This window comes from Oncorhynchus keta, chromosome 20, assembly GCF_023373465.1.
Source record: "Oncorhynchus keta strain PuntledgeMale-10-30-2019 chromosome 20, Oket_V2, whole genome shotgun sequence".
Taxonomy (NCBI): domain Eukaryota; kingdom Metazoa; phylum Chordata; class Actinopteri; order Salmoniformes; family Salmonidae; genus Oncorhynchus; species Oncorhynchus keta.
The window spans coordinates 18,927,847-18,944,051 of NC_068440.1; the positions used below are offsets into that span (position 1 = coordinate 18,927,847).

Genomic DNA, 16,205 nt, shown 5'->3' on the forward strand with positions numbered 1-16,205 from the left:
CAGGTGAATCCAGGTGAAAGCTATGATCCCTTATTGGTGTCACTTGTTAAATCCACTTCAATCAGTATAGAGGAAGGGGAGGAGACAGGTTAAAGGAGTTTTAAGCCTTGAGACAATAGAGACATGGATGCTGTATGTGTGCCATTCAGCAGGTGAATGGGAAAGACAACAGATTTTGAATGGGGTATAGTAGTAGGTGTCAGGCGCACCGATTTGTGTCAAGAACTGATTGACCGATAAAGATGATAAAATGAGAGGAATAAAGTGAGTGGTGGAACGGGGGATTGAACTTCTGCCTCAGGACAATGTGGTTCAGGGACGGCAACACTACCACTCGACCAGCCCCCCATAACGTTTTCCTTTAATCTCTATATGGTCAACACATCTATATAGTCAACACATTAATCTCTATATAGTCAACACTCTCTATAGTCAACAGGTCTACATCTGTGATGCTGCATCACGCACCACACACTGACTAAACCGACAGTTTGAGTTGGCATGTTTACTAACAGTTGACATTTTTCACTCTTTAGTCACTCGAAGCACGTGAAGCAGTATTAGTCACTTTTTTCCCCTGTTTTGTAGCTAAGGAACCTTCTGTGGTTTGGTGAATTACTGAGCGATGAGGAGTCTTTTCCCCCAAAATATCAGTCTTGGTCTTATTCTAGTTGTTTACCAGACTTCGCTAGTTTGAAGTTCAAAACCACAACTTTGTCCACCTGACTGACATTAGGGACTTTCACACACACATTTTCTTAGCGCAGTGTTATCCTTAACCCTGGGTTAAATCTGACCCAGAGGTGCCTTAAACAACATGCAGAAGTAGAGTAACATGGTGGGGTAGCCATCATCTAGCCAGTTGGTTACATCACAACACACCCACACTACATTTACATTTACATTTACATTTAAGTCATTTAGCAGACGCTCTTATCCAGAGCGACTTACAAATTGGTGCATTCACCTTATGACATCCAGTGGAACAGCCACTTTACAATAGTGCATCTAAATCTTTTAAGGGGGGTGAGAAGGATTACTTTATCCTATCCCAGGTATTCCTTAAAGAGGTGGGGTTTCAGGTGTCTCCGGAAGGTGGTGATTGACTCCGCTGTCCTGGCGTCGTGAGGGAGTTTGTTCCACCATTGGGGGGCCAGAGCAGCGAACAGTTTTGACTGGGCTGAGCGGGAACTGTACTTCCTCAGTAGTAGGGAGGCGAGCAGGCCAGAGGTGGATGAACGCAGTGCCCTTGTTTGGGTGTAGGGCCTGATCAGAGCCTGGAGGTACTGAGGTGCCGTTCCCCTCACAGCTCCGTAGGCAAGCACCATGGTCTTGTAGCGGATGCGAGCTTCAACTGGAAGCCAGTGGAGAGAGCGGAGGAGCGGGGTGACGTGAGAGAACTTGGGAAGGTTGAACACCAGACGGGCTGCGGCGTTCTGGATGAGTTGTAGGGGTTTAATGGCACAGGCAGGGAGCCCAGCCAACAGCGAGTTGCAGTAATCCAGACGGGAGATGACAAGTGCCTGGATTAGGACCTGCGCCGCTTCCTGTGTGAGGCAGGGTCGTACTCTGCGGATGTTGTAGAGCATGAACCTACAGGAACGGGCCACCGCCTTGATGTTAGTTGAGAACAACAGGGTGTTGTCCAGGATCACGCCAAGGTTCTTAGCGCTCTGGGAGGAGGACACAATGGAGTTGTCAACCGTGATGGCGAGATCATGGAACGGGCAGTCCTTCCCTGGGAGGAAGAGTAGCTCCGTCTTGCCGAGGTTCAGCTTGAGGTGGTGATCCGTCATCCACACTGATATGTCTGCCAGACATGCAGAGATGCGATTCGCCACCTGGTCATCAGAAGGGGGAAAGGAGAAGATTAATTGTGTGTCGTCTGAATAGCAATGATAGGAGAGACCATGTGAGGTTATGACAGAGCCAAGTGACTTGGTGTATAGCGAGAATAGGAGAGGGCCTAGAACAGAGCCCTGGGGGACACCAGTGGTGAGAGCGCGTGGTGAGGAGACAGATTCTCGCCACGCCACCTGGTAGGAGCGACCTGTCAGGTAGGACGCAATCCAAGCGTGGGCCGCGCCGGAGATGCCCAACTCGGAGAGGGTGGAGAGGAGGATCTGATGGTTCACAGTATCGAAGGCAGCCGATAGGTCTAGAAGGATGAGAGCAGAGGAGAGAGAGTTAGCTTTAGCAGTGCGGAGCGCCTCCGTGATACAGAGAAGAGCAGTCTCAGTTGAATGACTAGTCTTGAAACCTGACTGATTTGGATCAAGAAGGTCATTCAGAGAGAGATAGCGGGAGAGCTGGCCAAGGACGGCACGTTCAAGAGTTTTGGAGAGAAAAGAAAGAAGGGATACTGGTCTGTAGTTGTTGACATCGGAGGGATCGAGTGTAGGTTTTTTCAGAAGGGGTGCAACTCTCGCTCTCTTGAAGACGGAAGGGACGTAGCCAGCGGTCAGGGATGAGTTGATGAGCGAGGTGAGGTAAGGGAGAAGGTCTCCGGAAATGGTCTGGAGAAGAGAGGAGGGGATAGGGTCAAGCGGGCAGGCTTTTCAAAATGGTTGACTTAGTCATCTGCAGAGAGGGAGGAGGGGGGAGGGGGAGGAGGATTCAGGAGGGAGGAGAAGGTGGCAAAGAGCTTCCTAGGGTTAGAGGCAGATGCTTGGAATTTAGAGTGGTAGAAAGTGGCTTTAGCAGCAGAGACAGAGGAGGAAAATGTAGAGAGGAGGGAGTGAAAGGATGCCAGGTCCGCAGGGAGGCGAGTTTTCCTCCATTTCCGCTCGGCTGCCCGGAGCCCTGTTCTGTGAGCTCGCAATGAGTCGTCGAGCCACGGAGCGGGAGGGGAGGACCGAGCCGGCCTGGAGGATAGGGGACATAGAGAGTCAAAGGATGCAGAAAGGGAGGAGAGGAGGGTTGAGGAGGCAGAATCAGGAGATAGGTTGGAGAAGGTTTGAGCAGAGGGAAGAGATGATAGGATGGAAGAGGAGAGTAGCGGGGGAGAGAGAGCGAAGGTTGGGACGGCGCGATACCATCCGAGTAGGGGCAGTGTGGGAAGTGTTGGATGAGAGCGAGAGGGAAAAGGATACAAGGTAGTGGTCGGAGACTTGGAGGGGAGTTGCAATGAGGTTAGTGGAAGAACAGCATCTAGTAAAGATGAGGTCGAGCGTATTGCCTGCCTTGTGAGTAGGGGGGGAAGGTGAGAGGGTGAGGTCAAAAGAGGAGAGGAGTGGAAAGAAGGAGGCAGAGAGGAATGAGTCAAAGGTAGACGTGGGGAGGTTAAAGTCGCCCAGAACTGTGAGAGGTGAGCCGTCCTCAGGAAAGGAGCTTATCAAGGCATCAAGCTCATTGATGAACTCTCCGAGGGAACCTGGAGGGCGATAAATGATAAGGATGTTAAGCTTGAAAGGGCTGGTAACTGTGACAGCATGGAATTCAAAGGAGGCGATAGACCGATGGGTAAGGGGAGAAAGAGAGAATGACCACTTGGGAGAGATGAGGATCCCGGTGCCACCACCCCGCTGACCAGAAGCTCTCGGGGTGTGCGAGAACACGTGGGCGGACGAAGAGAGAGTAGTAGGAGTAGCAGTGTTATCTGTGGTGATCCATGTTTCCGTCAGTGCCAAGAAGTCGAGGGACTGGAGGGAGGCATAGGCTGAGATGAACTCTGCCTTGTTGGCCGAAGATCGGCAGTTCCAGAGGCTACCGGAGACCTGGAACTCCACGTGGGTCGTGCGCGCTGGGACCACCAGATTAGGGTGGTCGCGGCCACGCGGTGTGGAGCGTTTGTATGGTCTGTGCAGAGAGGAGAGAACAGGGACAGACAGACACATAGTTGACAGGCTACAGAAGAGGCTACGCTAATGCAAGGAGATTGGAATGACAAGTGGACTACACGTCTCGAATGTTCAGAAAGTTAAGCTTACGTAGCAAGAATCTTATTGACTAAAATGATACAGTACTGCTGAAGTAGGCTAGCTGGCAGTGGCTGCGTTGTTGACACTACACTAATCAAGTCGTTCCGTTGAGTGTAATAGTTTCTACAGTGCTGCTATTCGGGGGCTAGCTAGCAGTGTTGATTACGTTACGTTGCGTTAAAAGAACGACAATAGCTGGCTAGCTAACCTAGAAAATCGCTCTAGACTACACAATTATCTTTGATACAAAGACGGCTATGTAGCTAGCTATGTAGCTAGCTACGATCAAACAAATCAAACCGTTGTGCTGTAATGAAATTAAATGAAAATGTGATACTACCTGTGGAGCGAAGCGGAATGCTTCACTATTTACCATTTCACTCTCACACACTAATACACACCCACACTTTCTCTCTTCCCGTTTCACACACCTACACACTTCCTTTGTTTTCTTTCCCTCAGACCTATATTATCTATTGACGCAACATGGTGGACAGTGGACATGTTTTTATTTGCCACAGCGATTATTCCTTATTTCCATTAAAACTTGTAACGATTGGAAATTAAGCTTAATTTCCTCTTACTCACTGCTGCTAAAACAAGCGTGTGCGTGCGTGTGTGCCAGCCAGCCAGCCAGCCAGCTGGACTGTTATCCATACCAAGAGGATTCTGGCCACTGGAAATCTACGTCAGTAGCAGCATATCAGTTACAAACAACAAATCGACAGGGTCTGGAAAATCTGAACTGTTATGCTTTGAATCCCAACCCTTCTGAGTGTGTGAAGTGGTATGTTGTCTACTCATGTTTCAAGCGTAGCTGCAGAGTAGAGACTGAGGAACTATAACTGAGCTGGAGAAAATGGACTGTCAGTCTGCCTGTGGTTGTAGGGAGTAACCTGTTAAAGTAGTTTTATTTTTTAAATAATGCGACTCAATCATATTCAGGATAGATTTAAGAAATATTTCACAGCGCCTCCCTTTTTACTGCACTACACATCCGTGGTCTCCATGGTGACCAGAAATTATTTTATGGCCCCCATTCACAGTATTGATCAACACCGATCAACTTAAATTAGATAATTACCTTTACGGAATTGAACAATTTGACTCCATTTTATTCCGGGATAAAACATTTAGTTTACTGTAGATGGCAATCTCCATCTGTGCTAGCTAGGTGATTACACACATATAGTACCAGTCAAACGTTTGGACACACCTACTCATTCAAGGGTTTTTCTTAAATTTCTCTGTCTTCTACTTTGTATAATAAAGTGAAGACATCAACTATGAAATAACACATGGGAACATGTAGTAACCAAAAAAGTGTTAACAGATTCTTCAAATAGCCACCCTTTGCCTTGATGTCAGCTTTGCACACTCTTGGCATTCTCTCAACCAGCTTCATGAGGTAGTCACCTGGAATGCATTTCAGTTAAAAGGTGTGCCTTGTTAATTTGTGGAATTTCTTTCCTTAATGCATTTTAGCCAATCAATTGTGTAGTGACAAGGTAGGGGTGGTTTACAGAAAGCCCAATTTGGTAAAAGACCCAATTCCATATTATGGCAAGAACAGCTCAAATAAGCAAAGAGACAACAGTCCATCATTACTTAAAGATATGAAGGTCAGTCAATCCGGAACATTTCAACAACCTTGAAAGTTTCTTCAAGTGCACTCACGAAAACCATGAAGCGCTATGATGAAACTGGCTCTCATGAGGACTGCCACAGGAAAGGAAGACCCAGAGTTACCTGTGCTGCAGAGGATAAGTTCATTAGTTACCAGCCTCAGAAATTGGCAACTAACTACACCTCAGATTGCAGCCCAAATAAATGCTTCACAGAGTTCAAGTAACGGATACATCTCAACATCGACTGTTCAGAGGAGACTGTGTGAATCACAGGACACCAATAAGAAGAGACTTGCTTGTGCCAAGAAACATAAGCGATGGACATTATCCTGGTGGAAATCTGTCCTTTGGTCTGATGAGTCCAAATTTGAGATTTTTGGTTCCAACTGCCGTGTCTGTGAGATGCAGAGTAGGTGAACGGATGATCTCCGCATGTGTGCTTCCCACCGTGAAGCATGGAAGAGGGGGTGTGAGGGTGCTTTGCTGGTGACGTTGTCTGTGATTTATTTAGAATTTAAGGCAAACTTAACCAGCATGGCTACTACAGCATTCTGCAGCGATATCCCATCTGGTTTGCGCTTAGTGGGCCAATCATTTGTTTTTCAACAGGACAATGTCCTAACACAGCTCCAGGCTGTGGAAGGGCTATTAGACCAAGAAGTAGAGGTGATGGAGTGCTGCATCAGATGACTTGGCCTCCACAATAACCTGACCTCAGCCCAATTGAGGGTTTGGGTTGAGTTGGATTGCAGAGTGAAGGAAAAGTTGCCAAAAAGTGCTCAGCATTATTGGCGAACTCCAAGACCTTTGGAAAAGCATTCCAGGTGACTACCTCATGAAGCTGGTTGAGAGAATGCCAAGAGTTTGCAAAGATGTCAAGGCAAACAGTGGCTACTTTGAAGAACCTAATATAAATATATACAAAATATTTAGATTTTAACATTTTTCTTTGGTTACTACATTATTCCATATTTGTTATTTCTTAGTTTTGATGTCTTAACTATTATTCCATAATGTAGAAAATAGTCCGAATAAGAACCCCTGGAATGAGTACTGTAGGTGTGTCAACTTTTGACTGGTACTGGGTGTAAGATATGTCTGTAACACACACACACACACACACACACACACACACACACACACACACACACACACACACACACAGGTTTTGGGAGCTGTGCCAAGGCCTCCTCTATACCCATGTCTTGGTTCATCACTGGTTGAATTATGGCTGTGGGTTTGTTCAACCTAGAAATAGCTGCCTTCCATCCATCCTCATCTCTCTCCGCTTCTGCCGGATCCAGGCGTCATGACGATAGTAAATTGTTTGTTTTCTACCGGCTGCCACTTTGAAATGTTATTAGCGTCCTTTATTATAGGCTGCTTGGCACAGTGTCAGCTTGAGTTGGTGCTTGACATTAATATAGGGCCTGCAGGAGAGAATGATGGGGTATTTATTGATGATAGTCACTGGTAAAGGTAGCTTTCTTTCCCAAGTCAGAGAGACGGTATTAGCAGACAGTATGAGGATACACACACCCCTTAGTAGGAGAAAGTCAGACTGACAATAGGAGCAGTATGAGAGACCGGGAATTGACCTGATCAATGACAGTTGCTGTGGTGTCTCTTTCTCTCTGAACAGGAAGACAGGGAAGTGAGTGGATATAACCAGCATGAAATGACAGCTGTGCTATAGGTTAATTCATGTCATGGTCTTCAACAATCTCCCTGGGTGGGGTGGAGGTGAGGGCGAGGTAAGAGCCAGGGAAGGGACCCTCTTCTTATGCCCCCATAGGGAAGCTCTCCCTCTGGGACCTGGTAGCAGGTCAGTCAAGGAATGCCAGACAGTCTCAAAACCAAGTTTTCTTCTCCCATTCCATCACTGCCAACTTCTTCAGTGACCTCTCACATTACAACACTGCTGGTGTCTGAGGCACACTAAAATACATTTGGTCATTTTTCTTCTCTTTCCAAATCATATGGTACTATTTTAGGTCATTTCAAAAGGTCATTTGAGGAGTCATTTCACTTCATACCAAAAACGGTGCTAATTTCAAGTTGTTAAATAGCTGCTGTGACTATTTAAAAAAACGATTGTAGCGGATAAATAAACGCAGAGACAAAAATAGTGTGTTGACAGTAGTTGTGATCTACTACTGCTATGTCCAGTCAGCTGCTGTTTAACATGCCCCTACATCCATTGCATTGCCCACTGCATAGAAATAGAATGACTGAATGACTACTACACTTTCTATGGTCGTCTGTCCAGTCTGGTGTTGTGTAATAATACAAATCCCTCTATTGTGTTGCAGTTCTGTGTGGAACTGAACCAGGGCTCGTTGGACAGCGTGAGGAAGTGGAGAGGACCACGGGGGGTCTGGAAGAGTACCGTCTCTGAGAAACCCACAGTACTGTCCAACAAGGTAAGGAGACTTGTGACCTCACTGCACGAAACACACATTTTCTGTCTTTCTTGCTTCTCTTCCCCTCTCTCTCTCTTTCCGTCTCTCTCCCACTCTGTTTCTTCCACCTCAGCCCCTCTTACAATCTCACATCCCATCTGAAACAGACCACCCATCTCAATTAGTTCACACAGCCCAGAAGTAAACAGACATTATGACTGAAAAATGTGCTAACCCTTTACGCTCAAACATAACCTCTTTACTAAGGGTCTGTTAACAGTGACCAGATGTGGCACAATAGATCCCTTGATCTAAGGCCTGCTGTAGTGGTCAAAGGTCAGATGGTCTAGTACAGTATGATTAAAGCTGGTTGATTTATGGGACCCTTAGAGAGGCCCTTTCTGTTCCCATAATGTCTGTCCAACACCATAAAGAATCTCTGAGGGCACACACACTCTGTCTTCCCAAACACCACAAGGACTAGATAGCAGTCTTTAACCTCCAAGGAAGCCCGTCTTGAAATTGACCCTTGAAGTAAACTTGAGCTTTATTCTGTCTCTGTGCCTGATGGCTCCAGTCAAGTAAGAAGGATAATATAGATAATGTGGAGGGGGGTCAGTAAACAAACCCTCCTAGTCCTCCCCTCTGACCACACTTACTGTCAGCCTCCCAGCCCTGTCCTCACCTCTGACCTCTAGTAATATCAGCATGAAATCCCTCCCTCTCCTAGTCCTGCCACTGTCAGCCTTCCAGCCTCCCTCTCCTAGTCCTGCCACTCTCAGCCTTCCTGCCACTCTCAGCCTTCCTGCCACTCTCAGCCTTCCTGCCACTCTTAGCCTTCCTGCCACTCTCAGCCTTCCTGCCACTCTCAGCCTCCCAGCCCTGTCCTCACCTCTGACCTCTACTACTGTCAGCATGAAATCCCTCCCCCTCCTAGTCCTGCCACTGTCAGCCTTCCAGCCTCTCTCTCCTAGTCCTGCCACTGTCAGCCTTCCAGCCTCCCTCTCCTAGTCCTGCCACTGTCAGCCTTCCAGCCTCCCTCTCCTAGTCCTGCCACTGTCAGCCTTCCAGCCTCCCTCTCCTAGTCCTGCCACTGTCAGCCTTCCAGCCTCCCTCTCCTAGTCCTGCCACTGTCAGCCTTCCAGCCTCCCTCTCCTAGTCCTGCCACTGTCAGCCTTCCTGCCACTGTCAGCCTTCCTGCCACTGTCAGCCTTCCTGCCACTGTCAGCCTTCCTGCCACTCTCAGCCTCCCTCTCCTAGTCCTGCCACTGTCAGCCTTCCAGCCTCCCTCTCCTAGTCCTGCCACTGTCAGCCTTCCAGCCTCCCTCTCCTAGTCCTGCCACTGTCAGCCTTCCAGCCTCCCTTTCCTAGTCCTGCCACTGTCAGCCTTCCTGCCACTGTCAGCCTTCCTGCCACTGTCAGCCTTCCTGCCACTGTCAGCCTTCCTGCCACTGTCAGCCTCCCTCTCCTAGTCCTGCCACTGTCAGCCTTCCTGCCACTCTCAGCCTCCCTCTCCTAGTCCTGCCACTGTCAGCCTTCCTGCCACTGTCAGCCTTCCTGCCACTGTCAGCCTTCCTGCCACTGTCAGCCTTCCTGCCACTCTCAGCCTCCCTCTCCTAGTCCTGCCACTGTCAGCCTTCCTGCCACTGTCAGCCTTCCTGCCACTCTCAGCCTCCCTCTCCTAGTCCTGCCACTGTCAGCCTTCCTGCCATTGTCAGCCTCCCTCTCCTAGTGCTGCCACTGTCAGCCTTCCTGCCACTGTCAGCCTTCCTGCCATTGTCAGCCTCCCTCTCCTAGTGCTGCCACTGTCAGCCTTCCTGCCATTGTCAGCCTCCCTCTCCTAGTGCTGCCACTGTCAGCCTTCCTGCCACTGTCAGCCTTCCTGCCACTCTCAGCCTCCCTCTCCTAGTCCTGCCACTGTCAGCCTTCCTGCCACTGTCAGCCTTCCTGCCACTGTCAGCCTTCCTGCCACTGTCAGCCTTCCTGCCACTGTCAGCCTTCCTGCCACTGTCAGCCTCCCTCTCCTAGTCCTGCCACTGTCAGCCTTCCTGCCACTGTCAGCCTTCCTGCCACTGTCAGCCTTCCTGCCACTCTCAGCCTTCCTGCCACTCTCAGCCTCCCTCTCCTAGTCCTGCCACTGTCAGCCTTCCTGCCACTGTCAGCCTTCCTGCCACTGTCAGCCTTCCTGCCACTGTCAGCCTTCCTGCCACTCTCAGCCTCTCTCTCCTAGTCTTGCCACTGTCAGCCTTCCTGCCATTGTCAGCCTTCCCTCTCCTAGTCCTGCCACTGTCAGCCTTCCTGCCATTGTCAGCCTTCCTGCCATTGTCAGCCTTCCCTCTCCTAGTCCTGCCACTGTCAGCCTTCCTGCCATTGTCAGCCTTCCCTCTCCTAGTGCTGCCACTGTCAGCCTTTCTGCCATTGTCAGCCTCCCTCTCCTAGTGCTGCCACTGTCAGCCTTCCTACCATTGTCAGCCTCCCTCTCCTAGTGCTGCCACTGTCAGCCTTCCTGCCATTGTCAGCCTCCCTCTCCTAGTGCTGCCACTGTCAGCGTCTGCAGTTTGTCAAGGAGCCGTATTGTATTGTGAAGATGCTCTGGAATGGAGCTATAACTCTTCTGCTGCTGCTCTGACCTGTTCGCTATAGAGCAGGATCTCTGTGTACGATTCGATTAGTTTTTATAATGGCTTTTGGTGTGTGTGTGTGTGTGTGGTGCAATTTGATTAGTTTTTGTGCAAGTGTTTGTGTCTGCTTTCTGCACACGGTTTAGAAAGCTCCATTGAATTAGCAGCAGGAAGATGTAGCCAGTGGCGACCATATCTGTCTGAGGCTCCGCTGCAGTGGCCTTGTTCTCTGGATTTAATTATCTATGACACACATCTGTCTGTTTCTCGCTCTCTGTCGCTCTCTCTGTCTGTCTATCTCTCTGTCTGTCTGTGATGTTGACCATGTCTCACCCTCCTGTTAACCCCCCATTACCCCAGCACATGATCCCCTCCTGCCCCAGGGGCAGACCCACCAGAACTCAGAGAGGCCTATACTTCCCTAGGTGAGAGACTTCATTTAACTAACAGAGAGGAGAACTAAAGATACAGCCATGCCTTCATCTTCAGTATACAGGCCAGACATCCCCAGGCTCTCTATATTTACAGAGGGCAGATCAGGAAACACTTAGCCTCCCCCTTCTCCCTAGTAATATAGAGACAGCTCAGGCATTGGGAACTTCACTGAAAACTGAGTTGACTCCAATTCTGGTTCAAGGGTTTTCTGGAAGTTTGACTAGTCTCCTTTCTTCACTGCTGTCTGTCTGTTGTCATCTCTTCCATCAGGGAGTCAGTTATTCTGGGTTCCTGTGGGACAGCTCTTCTGGGATCGACCTGAAAGATGCTTCTGTCCTGGAGAGTCCTGTTGTCAACGGCAATGGGAAACACGCCCGGCCGTATCTTGCCCACTTTTATGTAAGTCAACAGGGAGTGTGTGTTTTGTGGGATCTCCCTATGCTGAAATGTTGATCATAAAATGACTGTAACAGAATGCATTACTCATTTTATTGCCCCTATCAATACCATTATAACCATATAATGTCCTGCCGGAGAGACTAACATTATGTTAATGATTAATATGTGACTAGATTGGATCGTCTGAGCTGACGATTGTCAATGTCCACATGAGAGCTCCGGCCGTGTCTGGGGCTGAGGAGTCCAACGTTAGGAACCACCACTCGGAGGAAGTCAAGGCCCACAGACTGACCTCTAGTATCCAGAAGGCACTGAAAGGTCAGTAGCTAAAGGTCACCCTATTCTGTCTTTTCAAACTTATGTCCTCTTTCTCTTTCATTATTCTTAACCCACTGAGGAAGAGAAAGAGGGTATTGCATTAGGTTATTTGATGTCGCTACATGGCTAATGTCCATCTGTGGTTTCTGTGTGACAGTTCAGAAGGGCCTGGTGGTGTTGGGGGACTTTGGTCTTTCCCCCCAGAGCAGTGAGCTAGATCAGCTGAGGAAGGAGCGGCTGAGCCCCCTTGTTCCCCCCAACATGTTCACCAACATCAGCACCCGCTTCCCCCAGGGCTCCCTCTGTCTGGACAACATCTGGGTCAGCAGGTCACTGAAGAAGATCTACGCAGGTACGTCTGTCTGTCTACAGATGTAACTGTGTGTGTCAGAATATGTAGCATTCTTACCGTTCTAGTTATGCCCACTGCAATAAGATACCAATCTAACCATTGGCACATGAATGCTCGATTTGCATGTCTGTTATTGTGATGAGCTTGGCTATGGGGTGATTTGAGTGACACCAAGAATTTTATCTGAATGTTTAACCTCTGACCTGTATGTATCTCCATGTATATGCTGCCCCCTGCAGGTCATTGCGTGGTGGTGCGGGAGGGCCTGACCAACCCCTGGATACCTGACAACTGGTCGTGGGGCGGGGTGGCGTCCGACCATTGTCCTGTCATGGCCGAGTTCTTTGTGGACGTGGCGCTGAAGGAGCTGAGAAACAGAGTTAGCGTGGTAGAGAGAGGCGAAAGTATGTCGAAACACGAACGGTGACTACCACTCGCCGGCGCCACGGACATACAGATGTGGCGTTTGTGGAGGGAGATTGTGGCATCATGACATGTCAAACTGACCTGACTTTGCTCTGGACTGGATCCTGCTTTGGTCTGGTTTTTGCAGTGGAGCAAAGGGTGGATTTACCTGACAAATGTGAACTGAAGCACCGAGATTGCCTTTTTAGTTTCCTTTATCAATGTACAGTAGACTACCATGACATTGTTTTGGAGTAAATCATTTAAGAGGTGTGTGTATATATGTATGTTATAGACAGACATGAGTGTGCCAAAAACATTTTTAATATGTATATGAAATAAAAGGAAATGAACAGACATTCCCTTTGTGTCCAGTCGACTGATCTTAGATATGAGATCCAACCACCGGAGCCCAAGCTTGTTCAATACAATATGATACAAGCAAACACAACTAATGTGAATTTCACATGATTCTGTTGTACTTGTGCCTGTGACCTACCTAGTGGCTGTAGCTTATAGCTTGCACACTGCTGCACAGTAATACTAGTACATTTAAGTCAGTGAGTGAAATGGGAGGTTGGAGCTTAGCTGTTGAAGCCATTTAAAGCTGTTCTATTTGTGTGTGTGTGTGTGTGTGTGTGTGTGTGTGTGTGTGTGTGTGTGTGTGTGTGTGTGTGTGTGTGTGTGTGTGTGTGTGTGTGTGTGTGTGTGTGTGTGTGTGTGTAAATTAGGAAATTTGGCATGGAGCCCAGCAACCAATTACTAGCTTCTTTCAACACAGTCTGACCAGATGAAGATAGCATACAGTGTGTGTATGCATACACACACACAAACAACTCTGAACTACTGTATACAGTGTGTGTATGCATACACACACAAACAACTCTGAATTACTGTATACAGTGTGTGTATGCATACACACACAAACAACTCTGAACTACTGTATACAGTGTGTGTATGCATACACACACAAACAACTCTGAACTACTGTATACAGTGTGTGTATGCATACACACACACAAACAACTCTGAACTACTGTATACAGTGTGTGTATGCATACACACACAAACAACTCTGAACTACTGTATACAGAGCCTTCAGAATGTATTCACACCACTTGACGTTTTCTATATTTTGTGCTATGTGGGATTAAAATGGATTGAAATGTCATTTCTTGTCAATTACACAACATACTGTTTTCTTTTTAAATGAAAAATAAAACCCTAGTATATCTTAATTACGTAGGGGGTTGAACACTTGAGTCAACATGTTAGGCTCTCCTTTTGCAGCGATTACAGCTGTGAGTCTTTCTGGGTAAGTACCTCACAAAATTGTACAGATGCACCATTGACAGCATCCTGTCGGGCTATATCACTTCCTGGTACGGCGACTGCACTGCCCACAACCGCAGGGCTCTCCAGAGGGCGGTGCGGTCTGCACAATGCATCACCATGTGCACTGCCTGCCCTCCAGGACACCCACAGCACCCGATGTCGCAGGAAGGCCAAAAAGATCAAGGACATCAACCACCTAAGCCGTGGGATGTTCACCCCTCTATCATCCCGAAGGTGGCCAGTGCATCAAAGTGGAGACTGAAAAACAGTGATCTTAAATAGCCATCACTAGCTGGCCTCCACCCAGTACCCTGTCCTGAACTTCTTCACTGTCCGTAGCTGGCTACCACCCGGTTACTCAACCCTGCACCTAAGATGCTGTTGCCCTATGTACGTATATAGACATGGAATCACTAGTCACTTTAATAATGTTTACATACTGTTTTAACAATTTAATTTAGTAGCAGTCAAAAGTTTGGATACACCTACTCATTCAAGGGTTTTTCTTTATTTTTACTATTTTCTACGTTGTAGAATAATAGTGAAGACATCAAAACTATGAAGTAACACATGGAATCATATAGTAACTTTTTTTTTTAACAAATCAAAATATACATGTATTTTAGATTCTACAAAGTAGCCACCATTTGCCTTGTAGACAGCTTTGCATCCTCTTGGCATTCTCTCAACCAGCTTCACCTGGAACGCTTTTCCAACAATCTTGAAGGAGTTCCCACATATGCTGAGCACTTGTTGACTGCTTTTCCTTCACTCTGCGGTCCAACTCATCCCAAACCATCTCAATTAGGTTGAGGTTGGGTGATCTGATGAAGCACCATCACTCTCCTTCTTTGTCTAATAGCCCTTCCACAGCCTGGAGGTGTGTTGGGACATTGTCCTGTTGAAAAACAAATGATAGTCCCACTAAGCGCAAACCAGATGGGATGGCGTATCGCTGCAGAATGCTCTGGTAGCCATGCTGGTTAAGTGTGCCTTAAATTCTAAATAAATCACAGACAATGTCACCAGCAAAGCACCCCCACACCATCACACCACCTCCTCCATGCTTCACTGTGGGAACCACACATGCGGAGATCATCCGTTCACCTACTCTGTGTCTCACAGACACGGCGGTTGGAACCAAAAATCTCAAATTTGGACGACTCAGACCAAAGGACAGATTTCCACCAGGATAATGTCCATCGCTTATGTTTCTTTGCACAAGCAAGTCTCTTCTTATTGGTGTCCTTTAGTAGTGGTTTCTTTGTAGCAATTCGACCATGAAGGCCTGATTCACACAGTCTCCTCTGAACAGTTGATGTTGAGATGTCTGTTACTTGAACTCTGTGAAGCGTTTATTTGGGCTGCAGTCTGAGGTGCAGTTTACTCCAATGAACTTCTCTGCAGCAGAGGTAACTCTGGGTCTTCCTTTCCTGTGGACAACTCGAGAGCCAGTTTCATTATAGCGCTTGATGGTTTTTGCGACTGCACTTGAAGAAACTTTCAAAGTTGTTGAAATGTTTCGGATTGACTGACCTTCATGTCTTAAAGTAATGATTGACTGTCATTTTTCTTTGCTTATTTGAGCTGTTCTTGCCATAATATGGACTTGGTCTTTTACCAAATAGGGCTATCTTCTGTATACCACCCCTACCCTACCAACTGATTGGCAAAAATGCATTAAGAAGGAAATAAATTCAACAAACTAACTTTCAACAAGGCACACCTGTTAATTGAAATGCATTCCAGGTGACTATGGTTACTATTGCTCAATACTGGCGGTCACATTAGGATTGAATGTGTTCAAAGTAAAATGCTCCTTTTGTAATATTCATGATTCTACTTTCATCATTGACATGATGTTGGGGGCAAAGTTTACGCTTTATTTCCGTTTTTAAGTGATTCTTCACATTTCAGTCAAATCATCTCTCCCTTATGGAGTTGTGGAGAAAGTAGCAGGTCCTCTAGTGGTGAAAAATGTGGACTGCAGAGGCCTCCCCTCCTTCAGCCCACCCACACTTCAGCTGTCACCCCTGTCCTAAAAACATCTAACCCACTTCGACCAAACAAGCCTCTAAAACAAAATGTCTCTGTGAAATATTTATGGTTGGCTTCCAAGCCATGTGAAATACACTTCACGCCCTAACAAAATGATACATTTCTTAACTGGAGCAGAGTGGAAGCCCAGGATAAGAGGCCCTGTTCTTGTGGGTCGTCTCCGTGTGGACAGAGGCCAATTGTCCAGCATGTCAGTGCTTGTAGGTGCCTTTCAACATGGAGCCCCAATGGAGTCCAGTTTCACAGTGAAACCTGAGATGAATGAATGGGACAAGGCGACTTCAACACCTCTGGCCCCAGATTAAGAACAGATAGAGACACAAAGCCAAGTC

General features: G+C 47.5%; 1 protein-coding gene across 1 annotated transcript in view; it reads left to right on the forward strand.

The window, feature by feature from the left end:
* Positions 1–12,839, forward strand: part of LOC118399504 (endonuclease/exonuclease/phosphatase family domain-containing protein 1) — a 34,748-nt gene extending 21,909 nt beyond the window's left edge. Inside the window, exons 3-7 of the mRNA XM_035795632.2 lie at positions 7,861–7,971; positions 11,277–11,405; positions 11,579–11,723; positions 11,881–12,075; positions 12,315–12,839. Of these exons, the coding sequence (XP_035651525.1) occupies positions 7,861–7,971; positions 11,277–11,405; positions 11,579–11,723; positions 11,881–12,075; positions 12,315–12,502 (768 nt within the window). The 3' untranslated portion in view covers positions 12,503–12,839. The remainder of the gene's footprint in view (positions 1–7,860; positions 7,972–11,276; positions 11,406–11,578; positions 11,724–11,880; positions 12,076–12,314) is intronic.
* The last annotated feature ends 3,366 nt before the right edge of the window (positions 12,840–16,205 follow it).